Below are 18,436 nucleotides of genomic sequence, written 5' to 3' on the forward strand. Positions count from 1 at the left end.
ACATTCTTCTTTATGCTCACCCAGTCTTCTTAAGATACTTTATCTCGTTAGCCATATTTTCCTTCATCTCCTTGAATTGATTTAGGAGTTTTGTTGAACATCTTTGATTAGTTATTCTAATTCTGTCTCCTCTAACTTTTTAATTTGCTCCGTTGACTAACATCTCTTTCTGTTTGAATATGGCTTGTACTTTTGCTGATATTAGGCATCTGATTATCTTGATGCCTTTACTCTGAAGGTCAGGTTCTCTCTCTTGCATGGGATTTTTTGTTGATTGGCTTTGTGTTAAGGCTCTTCTTTGACACTTGGTACAGCTTATTCTGAACCTTTAGAATTGCCCATGTTTAACTGATCAAACAGGGCCAGGGGCCCATGAAGTGGGTGCAGACCAGTTTCCAAAGGGCCCTGGGGAGAGGGTCAAGAGTGATGCCAAAACGCCTTTTTTGTGGCTCCCCTGAAGGTGCCTGCCTCACAGATGGAACTCTTTGACCTACTATTCCCAGCAGCCCTAAAGATGGAGTGTATTTTTGCAGTCAATTCAGTCTCCACCCCTGGTGTGGGCAGTGTTGAAACTGTGGCCACCGGTATCACTGTCCACAGCAGGCTAAAACTGAGATCCAGAGCCAGGACCAAGTGTTCCAACTCACTGATCAGAAGCCATTCTTGGCACTCGGTTGTGCCTCCTGCTGTTTCCTGGGAGGAAATCCTCCGCATGCCTCTTTGTCCTCAGCGGCCAGCCGCTTACGGTACAAAGGCTGCTTACCTTGAGGATGGGGGATGGGCACCCCACTGCTGCAGTGTGATTCACTCACAGCTTTTTTTGGCTGCAGCTTCTCAGTCTCCCATGTCTTGCTCTTTACTGGATGTTCTACAGTGCTCCCCTGGTGTCTGGAGCCCCAGGACTATTGTTTCAAACATTTTTTCCCTGTTCACTACCTGCTTTTGGAGGAGTGTGTCATGTAGCTCCCACTCTGCCATCTTCTCTGGAAGTTTTTAGATCATTATTGGATTCTTGAGTTGAGATGGGGAAAGTAGATTGGTAGTTTAGTATAAATTAAGACAAATTGGTATATATAGAAGACAATATTGCCTCCACCAGAAACAGATAACATGTTTGGGAAACCACCAAAATGGCTAAAGGACTATTATGTTTTCAACATTTTTTCCCCTTTTTTAAAAAAAATCATGCACGTTGTACTTGGAAGTCATTAATTCTAGTTCATGGTAACTAGTTATTTAGAAATGGCTGATTTTATCTTAGGGAAACAGAATGTAAGCACACAATCTTTAAATTTCTAAGTAAGTTTTTTTTACTCTGTTACTGTATTTCCCAAATTGAGAGTTTCATCTTTAGACTAGTAGCACCACAAACAGTATTAAAGAATAGTGCTGTAGTATACTATTAGTAAGTGAAAAAATCGATTGTGGTGATGAATGCACAACTATATAATGGTACGGTGAACAATTGATTGTATACTGTAGATGATTGTCTGGTTATGAATATATCTCAATAAAACAATTTCTAAAAAATGGGCATCAACCAAAATGCTCAGTGATAGTAGCACTACGTAAATAAATTATCATATATTAACCAAATTAAGTAACAAAGATAGTGACTACTCCAAACTCTCTCCTTGTTCCGCAATCTCCCCTCTCAAGCTGAGCAAACCAGCTTTTCTCCTCCTCTCCAGGTACAAGATCAGTTCTTCATCTGACTCCTCAATTCCCTGCCTCCCACCTTCAAATGAATCTGTTTCTGCCTCTCTACTTACAGCTTTCCTTTTATGTTGATTAGAGCCATGTTTCTCTCTCTCTTTCCCCTGCAAAGCCGTTGCTTCTGAGATCCCTCCTTTCCCATCTCGCTTTTTCTTCTCCATCCACCTCCCTCTCTCCCTGCTGGCTTCTCTCCCTCAGCAGAGACACATAGTCAAGTCTCTTCTCCATCTGAAAAGAAAATCTCTCTTTACCTTCTGCTCCCCTTCCACTTCCATCTATATTCACATAAAACAATTACTATTTGTAGAGGAAAATATTTTTTTGTTATAAATCAATACCTAAATGTAATAGATAATTTAGAAAATAAAGAAAAATGTAGGATAGAAAATAAATATAACCATATGTGCTCTCCCTAAAGATGTATATTTTCTTCCAGTCTTGAGGCTCTGTAGGAGCAGAGAGGATATGGTGTTGGTGCTGAAGGTCAATTTCCTCCTCCTCCTCAGTTCTTAAATAGCTCTTGAACCCTACTCCACTGCCACTGCCTTAGTTCAAACTCTCATCACGATAGAGTGCCCTGATAAAAATAATGTATATGAGTGTTAATATCATGTGTAATAAGTAGAACTAGAGTGATGGTTTATTGAAATAATCTATTAAGGATGTTAGGATACTCAAAAGTGACCAAAACAAGTATTATTTAATATCTGTTACTCTTGTTAAAATAAATACTTAAGTGCTATCTGTATACTTTTTTATTGAATTTTATTGAGAGATACTCACATACCATACAATCATCCAAAGTGTATAATCATATAGTTGAGCATTCATCGCCACAATCAATTTTTGAACATTTTCATTACTCCAAAATAAATAAATAATAAATAATAAGAAAAATTAAAATTTTAAAGAACACCCAAAACATCCCATCCTCCCCTATTAATTTTTGTTCCCATTTTTCTACTCATCGGTCCATACACTGGATAAAGGAAGTGTGAACCACGAGGTTTTCACAATCACTTGGTCATACGGTATAAGCTGATAATTACACAGTCATCTTCAAGAATCAAGGCTACTGGATTGCAGTTCAACAGTTTCAGATATTTCCTTCTAACTATTCTAAGACACTAGAAATTAAAAAGGGCTATCTATATAATGCATAAGAATAACCTCCAGAATGACCTCTTGACTCCATTTGAAATCTCTCAGCCACTGAAACTTTTGTTTCATTTCTCTTCCCCCTTTTAGTCAAGATGGCTTTCTCAATCCCATGATTCCGGGTCTAGGCTCATCCCCAGGAGTCATGTCCTGCATTTCCAAAGAGATTTACACCCCTGGGAGTCATGTCCCACATAGGGAGGAGGTCAGTGAGTTTGCCTGCAGAGTTGGTTAGAGAAAAAGACAGAGAGGCACATCCACACATCTGAGCAACAAAAGAGGTTCTCTGGGGGTGACTCTGAGGCTCAATTGTAAGTAGACTTAGCTTCTCCTTTGCAGTAACAAGCTTCAGAAGGGCAAGCACCAATATCAAGGGCTCGAAGTTCTAAATTGGTAGACCTCAATGCTTGTGAGAATATCAGTAATTCCCCACGTGGGGAAATCTGTATACTTTTAAAAAGGTTTTGATATGTTACATGAAGAAAGCAGAATGCAAGCTATCTTCTTAGAGTTATAACTGTATAAAACTATATATATGTGTGTATATATGTATGTATATGTATAAAAGCTTGAAAGTACTTTAGAAAAAAGGAATAATGAGGGTTTATGGAAGAGTTTTTTCTTTTTTTTAGATCACTTTATTTTGTTTTTGCTTTTTCATTATTCTGTTGACAATGACTCATCTTTTTTCTGATTATAGACTGTCAGCAGTTATTACCATATTAGTGCAGAAATGCCATCTTCATTATGAAACAGCAGTAATCCACTTGCTAAATGGAATTAATGGCTAACTTGAATGCATTTTAAGATATTCATTGTTCATGAGCTCAGCACTCCTAAAGTTCAGTCTGTAGGAAGATATGGTCCAATTCTATAAAATAGTGATTCAGCATTCATTGGACTAATCTTTACTGGAAGCCTGGCATAGTCATTGTGGAAAACTCAGAGTGATTAGTCATGTGTGGTTCCTGCCCTCTGGAAACTTATCCATTGGTGGAATAGAATTATTGAGATAAATAACAATTATTTACCAAACATAAAGATACTGATGATGGTGGTATTTGAAATTTAAGGTAGGCTTAATTTTTGTTGTACTTCCTTATATACAAGCTATCAAAAGTCAATAATCTAGAGGTCAGTCAGTCTGATATATATGAATTACATCTCCCTCAAAGGATGCTGAGAGAAAACAGGAATTCCTTATATATCTGAATGTATTCTTAACTTTTAGAAGTTGTCATCTCAGAGCATGGCATTTCCACTGTTAGGAGCAAACTACTGGGATGGAATAGCAAATGTCCTCACCCGAGAAGTATTTTTAAAAATGATATCTTGGTTCTCAGGAATAAATCATCAGTCAGTGCATCACAGATGGTACCAATGAACTTCACCAAATGAAAGGAAAAAGAGAACTAATTATACCCAAAAGATGGAGGGGAAACTTTTTATAGATTGTCTCAGTTTGGAAATCGAGCTAAGAAATGAGAAAATACTGGCTAGAGATCATTTAGCTTTTTGTATAAGCCAAAAATTGTCTCATTAGGCCCTTGTATTAGGAATGTCTGAGTTTCAGATTCAGTAGTTTCATCATATGCCTACTTTGTGAAAAACATTATGCTAGGCCCTCTTCAGAGACTGTGGTGGAGGTGGGGGAAGGTAACACAATAAATAATACATGGACACCTTGTGGAGATGGTGTAGGGGAGGAAAGGAAGGAAGGCACATACTCCCAGCAATTCAGTTGTTTGTAATGAGGCAAAGAAAACGGAATTATAACTTACTGCAATGTAACATAATAATGAAAAAAGTGATAAAGTGGAGTTACAGACAAGCTGTTGTAGGAGTGTGGGATGGAGAGAATAGTCTTGAATGATGAGTAATTAGGAAAGACTTAAAAGGAGTAGGTGTTTTTTAAAAATTTTTATAATTGTGATAAAATACACATAACAAACTTACCATTTTGTCCATTTTTAAGTGCACAATTCATTTGCATTAAGCATGTTCACAGTGTTGCACAGTCATCACCCCAGATGGAGACCCCAAGCTCTTTAGGTGGCCACTCCCCATTCCCCCTTCCCCCAGCCTCTGCCGGCCACGCCTCTGCTTTCTGTCTCTATGGATTTCTCTATTCTGAATATTTCATATAAATGGGATCATACCATATGGGACCTTTACCAACACTTATTTTCCCTTTTTTTCCTCCCTCCCTCCCTTCCTTCCTTCTTCTGTCCTTTTTTGGATAATAGCCATCCTAATGGGTATGAAGTGATATCTCATTGTGGTTTTGAATTGCATTTCTTTAAAGACTAATGACATAGAGCATCATTTCTTGTGTCTGTTCTCCATTAGTATATATTTGCAGAAATGAGTATTCACATCCTTTGCCCATTTTAAAATTGGGTTGTTTGTCTTTTATTTCGCTGCTGAGTTGTAAGGGTTATTTATATATTCTGGATATTAAAACTTTATCAGATACATGATTTGCAAATATTTTCTTCCATTCTATGGGTTGTCTTTTTACTCTCTTGATAGTATCCTTTGATGCACAAAAGTTGAGCTTTAGCATCATATTTAAGAGATCATTGCCAAATCTGTGGTCGTGAATATTTGCCCTTATATATTCTTTTAAGAGTTTTATGATTTTAGCTCTTATATTTAGGTGGCTGGTCCATTCTGAATTAAGATTTGCATGTAGTTTGAGGTTAGGGTCCAACTTCATTTTTTTTCATGTGGATCTTCAGTTATCCCAGCAAAATTTGTGGAAGAGACTGTTCTTACCCAAGGAGGTGGCATTTGGGCTAAGCCTTGAAAGATGAGTGAGTCTTAGAGATGAAGAAGTAAGGAAAAAGGCATTATTCTGACTTGAGGAAATGGTATACTCCAAGGACTGGAGGCATAGTTTACTTGGGGAATGTGATTGGAAATTGATTTGGAAAGTTAGGCATAGGCCCAAATTATGAATGTCTATAAATATCTTACTAATAAGCCTGGATTTTAATTATCTCTCACTTAGGTTCTTTCACTAGGCCAACGTCTTTGTTTATACTCTGTATTCTGTCAGTAAATAATGTTTTTCTCCTAAATATTTCAGAAAAAAATCTCTGTTTACAAAATCGTTAGTAATACCCCACCTTATAACTCTTCTCTATTTGCTATTAAGATGATTTTTTAATTTTTCTAAGAGACATTGCTAACATATACTATAAATTGGTTTTCTCTATATTCTATAAAGAATCATGTCTATCTGAAAATACTAGCATTTGATTAATACCAGTTACTCAGGAAAAACTCAATAATATTTGTGAATATTATTTATCATAAAACAGGATAGCACTCTGGTTTAATAAATTTTCTCAAACATCCTTATTTGCTATTTCCCTTACTGTATTTGTAAAGTTAATATTGCAAAGGAATTTATTTCCCCCCTATTTCAAAGACATTATAAGAAAGTACTTTTTCAACAATTGAGGCATTTAAAATTGTGTTTTTAAAAAATGGTCTTTGGACTAAAACAGTAAAAACAAACATTATATTCAATTAAAATGTTGAATGATACAATATTTTCAAAACCTTGGCAAGATTTTTTTTTACCCTATATTCTTTTTACTTCCCATCTTTTATAATCATATCTTCCTTTGTTCTTTTCTTCCACTATTTACCATGCAATTGTCCACTGTATCATTTCAACACACAACTTGTCTTCCTTGGGCTAAACATTGTACTTTTTTCTTGAAATCTTATTAGACATTTGAATGTCTAATACGCCCAGATTTAGTTTGATGTGAAATTTGACATTTGAGAGGTTCTTGTTAAATTAGAAAGGGAACAGACCTAGTATGCCAGCCCTGAGTTATTTTCTATAGAAACATTGTATTTTTCTAGTGTGGTTCTTGCTGTGAGCCATGATTCCATTTCATGATTTCGATGAGTCAACCAATCCACAGCTATTTGTCAATCCTCTGTTGTATGCAAATCATTCATATCTCTGGGCCCTATTTTTCCCAAAACTTCACATGGGTATCTTTTACTGCCTAGGAGACATCTGTACTTAGATAGCAGGCATCTCAAAGTTAAGGTGGTCAGAAACAAACTTGATTTCTTCACTAACGTGCTACTCTCCTGGTTTATTCATCTGAATCAATGGTGCAACCACCACCTGATTATTCAAGATGAATACCTGGGCATCATTCCTGAACTCTCAGTTTCCCTCACCCTGACTTCATTCCCTACACTACCCTAGCTCTGATACCAGCAAGTTCATTGACTTTTTCTGCACACACTATCACATTCTGTCCCCTGCCCTCTTGTTTCTGTACCACCACCTCTGTCCACCTCTGTCCACCCCTGTCCACCCCTGTCCACCCCTGTCCAAGCCACCATCATCTCTGGCTGGACTTCTGCCCCTCTTCATACCTGGTCTTTTTGCTTCCATTCTAGCTCCCCAGCCTGTTCCTTCTACCTTAACCATGGATTCTCCACGAGTAGTCAGAGTGAACTTTTTAAAACATAAACTAAGCTATACAAATGTCTTGCTTAACAGTCTCCAGTAGCTTCCCATCACTCTCAAAAACCAAACTCCTCACCTTGGCTTACAAAGCCTTATGTAATCTAGCCCCTGCCCTTCTCTCCACTCTGGCTTCCCTTGCCCACCACTCACTCCTCTTCCTCACATTCCAACCACACTGGCCTCGTTTCTCTTCCTCTAGGTCACCAAGCTTGTTCTTGCCTTGTGGGCCTTTGCACAGTTGGTCCCCTTTGCCCGGAAGGCTTTGTTCCTTCCCTGACCACTCAGTTGAAAGTAGCCCCCCCCCAGTCTTAACTCTACAGTCTTGCCTATTCTTTTATCTTCAGTTTTCATAGCACTTCTCAGTAAATGAAACTACTGCCTTCTTCCCCCATCAGATACACAGTCACCGAAAAGTAAATGCCAAGAAGGCAGTGACCTTGTCATGTTTACTTCTGTATTCCCAGCATCTGGAATAGTGCAGGCACATAGGAGATATTCCATGAGTATTTAATGAACAAAGTTTGAATGAACTTGGACTAATGGTATCTCTGCTTCCATTAACAGCAGTAGTGAAATGGTTCTTTTGATATCATTAATATTGGTAAGATGCCAATGAGATAACACAGTGCTCTATTACTCTTATTTACGCTTTAGGTATGAAGCCCCACAGATTGCCTTACGTTGTGGGATTATGTTGAGAGAATGTATTCGACATGAACCACTTGCCAAAATCATCCTCTTTTCTAATCAATTCAGAGATTTCTTTAAGTATGTGGAGTTGTCAACGTTTGATATTGCTTCAGATGCCTTTGCAACATTTAAGGTAAATAATAATTCTTCTTCTTCCACCTATCCCCCCCCCCCCCCCCCCCCCCCCCCCCGAATCAGCTAGGATATTTAGTTTCAGCATTCACTTTAAAGTCAATTGGCCTTTGGAGAGGCAATTTATTTTAAAAAGAAAAAGTTCTATTCCTAAGGCCTGAACATAGCCAACCATGTATGATGTGGATCATTAAGAGGCATCAGTAAAGAGAATGTAATCTATTAGGCCAACCTGTCACATTGTGCATTGTGGAAAATACAAATCAAAATACTTGTGAGCACAAATGGTATGAATTTCATTGTATGTGGTTAAGTGAAAAAGGAACATGTAGTATAACATGTTACCATTTATGTTAAAAACAATTTAAAGGGTGTAAGCTGCTGTGTAAATTGTATACGCACTGGAAACCTCTGGAAGGATATTTAAGAAACAATTACAATGGTTACCTCGGGAAAGGAACTGAGTAGTGGAAGGAGAGGGAGAAATGCATCTTTGAATGTAAAGGACATCAAATCATTTTATCAGTGTAATTTTTAAATTCTCAAATTGGGAAACACAATTCTAATAAATTATATTGCTTTTTAGTAACCATCTGCATTTTTTACAAATTTATTATCTACTTTATTATTATGTAGGAAATGAATTTCATTTAATTGTTTTTCTAGTCCTATGGTTGTTTTACTTTTTATTATAGAAACATATATGCAACCTAAAATTCCCCTTTTAAACCACAAATATGTAATTCAGTTGTGTTAATTACATTTACAATGTTGTGCTACCATCAGCTCCCTCCATTGTTGAAAATTTTCCATCACCCCAAACAGAAACTGTATACCAATTAAGTATTAACTCCCCATTCTCTACCCCCACCCTGGCCCTCTGATTACCTGTATTCTAGTTTCTGGCTCTATGAATTTGCTTATTGTAATTATGTCAATTCTGTGAGATCATATAATATTTGTCCTTTTGTGTCTGGCCTATTTTATTCAGTGTGCTGTCTTCAAGGTTCATCCATGTTGTGGCATGTATCAGAACTCCATTCCTTTTTATGGCTGAATAATAGTCGAGTCTACGTATATACCTCATTTTGTTTAACCATTCACCTGTTGATAGACACTTGGGTTGCCTCCATCTTTTGGCAATTGTGAATAATGCCACTATGAACATCAATGTGAAAATATATGCTCAAGTCCCTGCTTTCAGTTCTTTGGAGTATATATCTAGAATGGTATTGCTAGATCAAATGGAATTCTAGACTTAACTTTCTGAGGACTTGCCAGACTGTTTTCCACTGCGTTTGCACCATTTTACATCACCACCAACAATGAATGAGTGTTCCTATTTCTCCACATCCTTGCCAACATTTATTTTCCATTGTTTTAATAGTAGCCATTCCAGTGGGTGTGAAATAGTATCATTGTAGTTTGGTTTCCATTTCCCTAACAGCTAATGACGTAGAGCATCATTTCATATGCTTGTTGCGTGTTCGTATATCTTCTTTGAAGAAATGTATATTCAGGTCTTTTGCCCATTTTTAAATTGTGTTGTTTGTCTCTTTGTGGTTGAGTTGTAAGTTTCTTAATATTTTTTCCCATTGAATAGGTTGTCTTTTCACTTTCATGATGAAGTCCTTTGATGCACAAATTTTTAAATTTTGATGAAGCTCTATTTATCTGTTTTTCCTTTTGTTGCTCATGATTTTGGTGTTAAGTTTAAGAAACCATTGCCTAATACAAAGTCCTGAAGATGCTTCCTATATTTTCTTCTAGAAGTTTTATAGCTTACATTCTTTTATTTAGGTCTCTGATCCATTTTGAGTTAGTTTTTGTGTATGGTATAAAGTCAGGTTTGACCTTCATTCTTTTTGCCGTAGATATCCACTTTTCCCAGCACCAGTTGTTGAGGAAACTATTCTTTCCCCATTGAGCAGACTCCACACCCTTGTCAAAAATCAATTGGCCATAGGTGTGAAGGTTTATTTATGAACTCTTAATTCCATTTGTATGTCTGTCCTTTTTGCTGGTACTGTTTGGTAATAACTTTTAAGATCGGGAAATGTGAGTCCTCTACCTTTCTTCTTTTTCAAGATGGCTTTGTCTGTTTGGGGCCCCTTACCCTTCCATATAAATTTGATGATTGGCTTTTCCATGTCTTCAAAGAAGGCTGTTGGAATTTTGATTGGAATTGCATTGAATCTGTAAACTAATTTGAGTAGTATTAGCATCTTAACAATATTTAGTCTTCCAATCCATGAACATGGAATGTCCTTGCATTTATTTAGCACTTCTTTAATATCTTGTAACACTGTTTTGTAGTTTTCCATGTATAAGTCTTTCACATTTAACATCCTTGGTTAAATTTATTCCTAGGTATTTGATTCTTCTAGTTGGTACTGCAGATGGATTTTTTCCTTGATTTCTTCTTCAGATTGTTCATTACCATTTTGCATATTGATCTTGTACCCCACCACTTTGCTGATTTCATTCACTAGTTCTAGTAACTTTGTTGTGGATTTTCTGCATCAGTTGAGATGATCATGTGTTTTTTATCCTTTGTTCTGTTAATGTGGTGTATAACATTAATTGATTTTCTTATATTGAATCACCCTGGCGTACCTGGATAAATCCCACTTGATCATGGTGTATAATTCTTTTAATGTGCTGTTGGATTCGATTTGCTAGTATCTTGTTGAGGATTTTTGCATCGATATTCATAAGAGATGTAGGTCTGTAATTTTCTTTTCTTGTGATAATTCTTTCTGGCTTTGGTGTGAGGGTGATGTTGGCTTCATAAAATGAGTTAGGGAGTTTATCTCCTCTTCAATTTTTTTTGGAAGAGTTTGAGTATCATTGGTATTAATTCTTCTTGGAATGTTTGATAAGATTCCTCTGTGAAACTATCTGGTCCTGGGCTTCTGTTTGTTGGGTGGTATTTGATTACTGATTCAATCTCTTTACTAGTTATTGGTTTACTGAGATCTTTAATTCCTTCCTGAGGCAGTATAGGCAATTTGTATGTCTAGGGATTTGTCCATTTCATCTAGGTTTCTAAGTTTTTGGCATACAGTTGTTCATAGTATCCTCTTATAGTCCTTTTTACTTCTATGGGAGCAGTTGTAATGTCCCCCTTTTCACTTCTGATTTTAGTTATTTGTGTCCTCTCTTTTTCTTTGTCATTCTACATAAAGGTTTTTTATATTTTATTGATCTTTTCAAAGGACCAGCTTTTGTTTTTCTTGATTCTCGCTATATTTTTTTAATTCTCTATGTCATTTATCTCCATTCTAATCTTTGTTATTTCTTTCCTTCTGCTCCCTTTGGGTTTAGTTTGCTCTTCTTTTTCTAGATCCTCGAGTTGTGGAGTTAGGTCTCCAATTTGAGGTGTTTTTTTTTTTGTTTTTTTGTTTGTTTGTTTTTTGGAGTAATGAGATATTTCTTTTTTAATTAAGCATATAGAGCTATAAGTTTCCTTCTCAGCAGTGCCTTGACTAAGCTTTGTTATGTTGTGTTTTCATTTTCATTTGCCTCAAGATATTCCTAAGTTCCTTTGTGTTTTCTTCTTTAACCCATTGGTTGAGTTCATTATTTAATTTCCACATATTTTGGTGTTTTCCATTTTTTCCTCAGTTTTTGATTTCTAGCTTCATTCCTTTGTGGTAGGAGAAGATACATTATATAATTTAAATATTTTTTAATTTATTGAGACTTGTTTTGTGACCTAACATATGGTCTATACTGCAGAATGATCCATGTGCACAAGAGAAGAATGTGTGTTCTACTGCGATTGGGTGAAGGCTTTTATTTGTCTGTTAGGTCTAGTTGATTTAGAGTATCTTTTAAGTCTCCTATTTCCTTATTGATCTTCTTTCTAGATGTTCCGTTTCTTATCGAAAGTGGTGTAATGAAGCCTTCTACTATTAATGTAGAACTGTGTATTTTTCCCTTCAAATATGTCAATATTTGCTTCATGTATTTTGGGGCTCTGCCATTAAATGCAAGTATATTTATAATTGTTATGCTAAATTGACCCTTTTGTCAGTATATCATGACCTTCTTTGTCCCTCATCATAGTTTTTGGCTTATTCTATTTGGTATTAGTGTAGCTACCCCAGATTTTTTTGGTTACTATTTACATGGTATATATTTTTTCATCCTTTTATTTTCAACCTACTTGTGTCTTTGAATTTAAAGTGAGTCTCTTGTAGACAACATATTGTTGGGGCATGCTTTTTTTTTTTAATTTTTATTGAGATTGTTCACATACCATACAATTAGCCAAAGATTCAAAGTGTGCAATCAGTTGCCCCTGGTGTCCTCATACAGCTGTGCATCCATCACCACACTTAATTTTTGTTCAATTTTTAGAACCTTTTCATTACTCCAGACAAGAAATTAAGTGAAAGATGAAAAAAGAAAAGGAAACTCGAATCCTCCCATATCCCTAACCAACCCCCCTCAATTGTTGACTCATAGTATTGGTATAGTACATTTGTTACTGTTTATGAAAGAACATTTAAATCCTACTAACTGTAGTATATAGTTTGCAATAGGTATATATTTTTTCCCTATATGCCCCTCTATTATTAACTTCTAATAGTATTGTCATACATTTGTTCTGGTTCATGGAAGAGATTTCTAATATTTGTACGGTTAATCATGGACATTGCCCACCATAAGATTCAGTTTTATACATTCCCATCTTTTGACCTCCAACTTTCTTTCTGGTGACAAATATGACTCTGAACTTCCCCTTTCCACCACTTTCACTCACCATTCAGAACTGTTAGTTATTCTCACATCTTGCTACTGACACCTCTGTTCATTTCCAAACATTTAAGTTCATGCTAGTTGAACATTCTGCTCATACTAAGCAACCACTCCTCATTCTTCAGCCTCATCCTGTATCTTGGTAACTTATATTTCATGTCTATGAGTTTACATATTATAATTAATTCCTATCAGTGAGATCCTACAATATTTGTCCTTATGTGTCTGGCTTATTTCACTCAGTATATTGCCCTCAAGGTTTCTTCATCAACCCATTTTTTTTTTTTAGATGGTTTTGTTCACATGTCATACATTCCATCCTAAGTAAACCATCGATGGTTCTCTGTATGGTCACATATTTATGTGTTCACCACCTTCATCACTATCTATTTAAGGGTATCTACATTTCTTCCACAAGGCAGGAAGGAGAGTCAAAGAAGGTAGAGAGGCAAAAGAAAAAGAAAAAAGAAAAAAGAAAGAGGAAAAAAAATAACGGCTAGGAAGCAGCAAAAGGAAAGATAACCTTAAATCAAAGTAGAATAAAGAGTCAGACAACACCACCAACATCAAGTGTCTAACATGCCTCCCCTATCCCCCCTCTTATCTGCATTCGCCTTGGTATATCACCTTTGTTACATTAAAGGAAGCATAATACAATGATTCTGTTAGTTACAGTCTCTAGTTTACACTGATTGCATCCCTTCCCCTATGCCTCCCCATTTTTAACACCTTGCAAGGTTGACATTTGCTTGTTCTCCCTTTTAAAAGAACGTATTTGTACATTTTATCACAATTGTTGAACACTCTAGATTTCACCGGGTTACACAGTGCCAGTCTTTATCTTTCCTCCTTTCTTCTGGTGTCTCATGTGCTCCCAACCTTCCTATCTCAACCATATAAATAGTTATCTTTGTTCAGTGTACTTACATTGTTGTGCTACCATTTCCCAAAATTGTGTTCCAAACCATGCACTCCTGTCTTCTCCTATCACTCTGTAGTGCTCCCTTTAGTATTTCCTGTAGGGCAGGTGTCTTGTTCACAAAGTTTCTCATTGTCTGTTTGTCAGAAAATATTTTGAGCTCTCCCTCACATTTGAAGGACAGCTTTGCTGGATATAGGATTCTTGGTTGGCAGTTTTTCTCCTTCAGTATCTTAAATATATCACACCACTTCCTTCTTGCCTCCATGGTTTCTGCTGAGAGATCAGCACATAGTCTTTTTAAGCTTCCTTTGTATTTGATGGATTGCTTTTCTCTTGCTGCTTTCAGGATTCTCTCTTTGTCTTTGACGTTAGATAATCTGATTATTAAGTGTCTTGGCGTAGGCCTATTCATATCTATTCTGTTTGGAGTACGCTGCACTTCTTGAATCTGTAATTCTATGTCTTTCATAAGAGATGGGAAATTTTCATTGATTATTTCCTCTATTATTGCTTCTGCCCCTTTTTCCTTCTATTCTCCTTCTGGGACACCAATGATACATACATTCTTGTACTTTATTTCATCCTTAAGTTCCCAGAGACGTTGCTCGTATTTTTTCATTCTTTTCTCCATCTGCTCCTTTGCGTGTAGGCTTTCAGGTGTTTTGTTCTCCAGTTCCTGAGTGTTTTCTTCTGCCTCTTGAGATCTGCTGTTGTATGTTTCCATTGTGTCTTTCATCTCTTGTGTTGTGTCTTTCATTTCCATAGATTGTGCTAGTTGTTTTTTTGAACTTTCGATATCTGCTTTATGTATACCCAGTGTTTTCTTTATAGCCTTTATCTCTTGCCAAATCTTCTCTAAACTTTTTGAATTGATTTAGCATTAGTTGTTTAAATTCCTGTGTCTCAGTTGAAGTGTACGTTTGTTCCTTTGACTGGGCCATAACTTCATTTTTCTTAATGTAGGTTGTAGTTTTCTGTTGTCTAGGCATCTGACCTCCTAGGCGACCCCAATCAGGTTTTCCCAGATGAGAACAGGCTCAGGTCACAGAAGGAGGAAATATTCAGTATCTGGTTTCCCTGATGGTTTTTCTTAGAGGATTGACACACCTGTGCTTTTCTGCCCGGCAGGTGCACCTGTCAGCCTGTCACTGGCTGGTGTAAGGGAGTGTGGCCCGTGGCTCTCCTCCTCCAGGCTTTGAGGTCTGGTTCCAGTAAGGCAAGCAGTAGAGCTGGGCCCCTCCCTTTCCTCTTGGGAAGCTATGCCCCCTCCAGAGAAGTCATCTGAATATCAATAAGTTCTTTGTTTCTCTGACTCTGCTGATCAAGTGTTTTGATTTTAAAATGGCTGAGGCTTTTACTGCAAAGCGCTGCAGGCTCAAAATGGCTGAGGCTTTCTCCACAGAGAGAGAAAGGGACAGAAAGCTCCCAGATTCACCCATCAGCCAGAGATAGCACCCGATCCTCTGGGCTCCCCGTCCTGAGACAGATATGTCCCCTGACTCTCCCAAGGTCAGTTGTCACCAAAAGCCTCTGTCTGCTTTTTGGGGATTTGCTGTCTGTATTGAGCAGTTAACATTAAAACCCCAGTTGCAGCTGGGCTGAGGTACACTAGCTTATTTGGAGAGTTCTGCTCTCTAGCACTGCGAGACTTCCATGAGGGAGGGGCTCTTGGCTCTTGGCCCTCGACGTGGGTCCGTAGTTTTTACTTACAAATTTTATGCTGCGATCTCGGGCATTCCTCCCAATTCAGGTTGGTGGATGATGAGTGGACAGTCACATTTGTCTCCCCACAGTTATTCCAGGTTATTTACTAGTATTTTGGTCATTTATGAATTGTTTCAGGGGGGACTAACAGTCTTCCACTCCTCTCTATGCTGCCATCTTAGCTCCTCCAGGGCATGCTTTTTTACTCTATTCTGCCAATCTCTGCTTTTTGACTGGAAAGTTTAACCCCTTTACTTCAAGTAGCTAGGGATAATGTACTACTTTCTTCTGCCAAATGGCTATTTGGTCTTTTTAAGTATTATACCTTTTTTGACCCTCCATTTTTCCATTAATACTTACATTCGTATTTATTTGATAGTTTGTATTGTGACCCTTTGTATTGTTCCAGCTCCTCTCTCAGCTCCTGTGCATTCTTCAAAATGTTGCTTTGGGGACATTTTGTCCTCTGTTAGCTTCTCTGGAGCAAACTCTAGGCTAGCATCTCTGAAGCATTAGCAAAAGTCTGCTTTCAACAGCCATCTCCAAAATGTCACTGTCAGCTGCTCTGAGGTCCTTCTGTTTGTGAGCTCTTTTATAGGACTCCAGTGATTAAATCAAGACCACCCTCAATGGGTGGGGTCCATATCTCCATGGAAATAATCCAATAAAACATTTTACCCACTGTTGATTGAGTCACACCTCCATGGAGACACTCAATCAAAGGACTCCAATCTAATCAACACTAATATCTCGGGCCCCACAAGATTGCATTAAAGAACATGGCATTTTGGGGGACATAAAACATCCAAACTGGCACAGCTTTGTTTGCTTTTCTCATGTGTTTTTTTGTGCATGTGTGCTCCTCAGCCTGAATCATTTAAATTGTCTTGCTTCCAAGTTCACTGATTCTTTCTTCTGCCAGCTCTAATATGCTGTATGTTCCTTTTTTATAATTTCCATCTCTTTATTGATATTCTCGTATTTTTCCTTCATTGTTTACCCCTTATCTTTTAATTCTTCTTCCATGCTTTCCTTTATCTCCTTGAGCATTTTGTGGATCATTTTTTAAAAATCTTTACCTGTTGAAAATCTGATCTTCTTCACTGATAATGATGGATGGGCCATCATTTCCCATTTCTTTATTCGTCTTGTAATGTTTTGTTGTATACTGTACATTTTAATATTTTGAAGTGTTAGCCATTTGTTTTAGTCTCTGAGCTGTCTGTTCCTTAAGTTTGTATCAAGCTAGTGATAGGACAGAGATTTCTTTTAGTGCTAGATGCTATCAAAAACAAACCAACCAATGCAAAAATACACCTTTTACCATCTTTGTAAATTGGGTCTGCTTTGGCTGGTGCTCTTCCTTAGAATTTAGCTCTCTTATCAAAAAGATCAGCCCAAGGCAAATGCAGAGTCCATTGTCTTCTCTGTCTCATCTGAGCCTTGGTGGAGCCTGACTCTTGTTCTGGGATTGTGCTTGCTCATGGCCCTATGGATTCCCCTGTTTACAGGAATTCAAATGCCCTCTCTATTCCCTACCCTTTCTCCCCCTCATGGGTGCTCTACTGTATGACTTACAGTGGGCAATCTGTTGCCCCAGCTCACTTTGACTTAATTGTTTCTTACACTGTTTTAGCTGCTTCTGCCTGCAGGGCAAGTTTTGGGAGGTGAGCCAGAGATGAGTTTCCTGGTTCAGTCTTTCACGCAGCCACACAATAGATTGACATCTGCTTTCAGGCACGTAGGAGTTACTCTGCTCTCTCTGGAACAGGGCCAGTGACCCACAATGGGAGCACAAACTGGCTCACACCATGCTGGGGAGGGGTTGAGGATGGGTACAGTAAGGGCAACAGGAGCTTCTGTTATTGTTTTAAAAGATGCATTTTGTTGATTTGCAACTTGCTCAGTTACTGCAACCCTTTAACTGGTTTTCAGTGTTGAGAAAGCTGGCTCTGCCAGTTTTTTTTGCTAGTTGTTCAAAGATTCTTTTGGGGAGCGGCACCCTGTAGCATCTTCTGTGGCTATCTTGATCAACCTGAAGTTCTCCTCTAATTTAATTTTAAGGGCCCCCAGGATTGTTAAAACAATCAAAAAGATATTCTGAGAGTGTAACAGAAAATATAGTAGCTTGTTTTAAAATAAAAATAGCACAACTTATGCATCCAATGAGTGATATAACCTTCAAAATTTCTAATTTAGTAAACCATTCACTTATTCTTAGGGTTCTGCCATTATTTAAAGTATGTTTTGGTTTTGGTATCAGTGTCTGCAGCATGTTTCTTTTTCATTGATGGCAAATCTTTATCCTTTGAGGGCAGATAAAATTTTTGGAAACTGAAAAACTATTTGACATCAAGATTAGTGGATATAGTAGGTGATCAAGTTAGTTAGAACCGTTTTATGGTGATAATTAATATAATAAAAATAATTTAAAATAGGTAAAATAGAGTCTAATTTTCTTCATTGTCTACCAGTTGACTCTGAAGCCCATTCTAGAAGAGGAATTCTAAAAATATTTTACACTGGTGATGTATCAGCATCATGGAAAAAACTGGTTTTTGAGTAGATTATGAAGTTCATGTTCGTTAAATACCTATTTCAACAGTATTGACTTAGTTCTTATGCTAATATTAATATATATTAATCTTAATTGCTTTATAGACCCAGTTTGAAAGTTGCCTGTGACCTGAATGATAACAAGTACTATTTAAAACCCTTCCAGAGGTGGAGAAAGGGGGAAAGCAGTGATTTGCTATGCTAAAACTAGGAGTTTGCCCTGCCTGTCCTGAGGAGATTCCCCAAATCTACTGAGAAGGCTGTTAGCTCGCATGACCCAAGAC

The 18,436-nt window shown here is 37.3% G+C and overlaps 1 protein-coding gene across 1 annotated transcript in view; it reads left to right on the top strand.

Annotated features, from left to right (window-relative positions):
• The first annotated feature begins 8,040 nt into the window (after positions 1 to 8,040).
• LOC119507128 (calcium-binding protein 39-like) overlaps positions 8,041 to 18,436 on the top strand; it is a 128,775-nt gene continuing 118,379 nt past the window's right edge. Inside the window, exon 1 of the mRNA XM_037800231.1 lies at positions 8,041 to 8,204. Coding sequence (XP_037656159.1) covers positions 8,073 to 8,204 — 132 coding nt within the window. The 5' untranslated portion in view covers positions 8,041 to 8,072. The remainder of the gene's footprint in view (positions 8,205 to 18,436) is intronic.

This window comes from Choloepus didactylus, chromosome 12 (genome assembly GCF_015220235.1).
Source record: "Choloepus didactylus isolate mChoDid1 chromosome 12, mChoDid1.pri, whole genome shotgun sequence".
Classification (NCBI taxonomy): domain Eukaryota; kingdom Metazoa; phylum Chordata; class Mammalia; order Pilosa; family Megalonychidae; genus Choloepus; species Choloepus didactylus.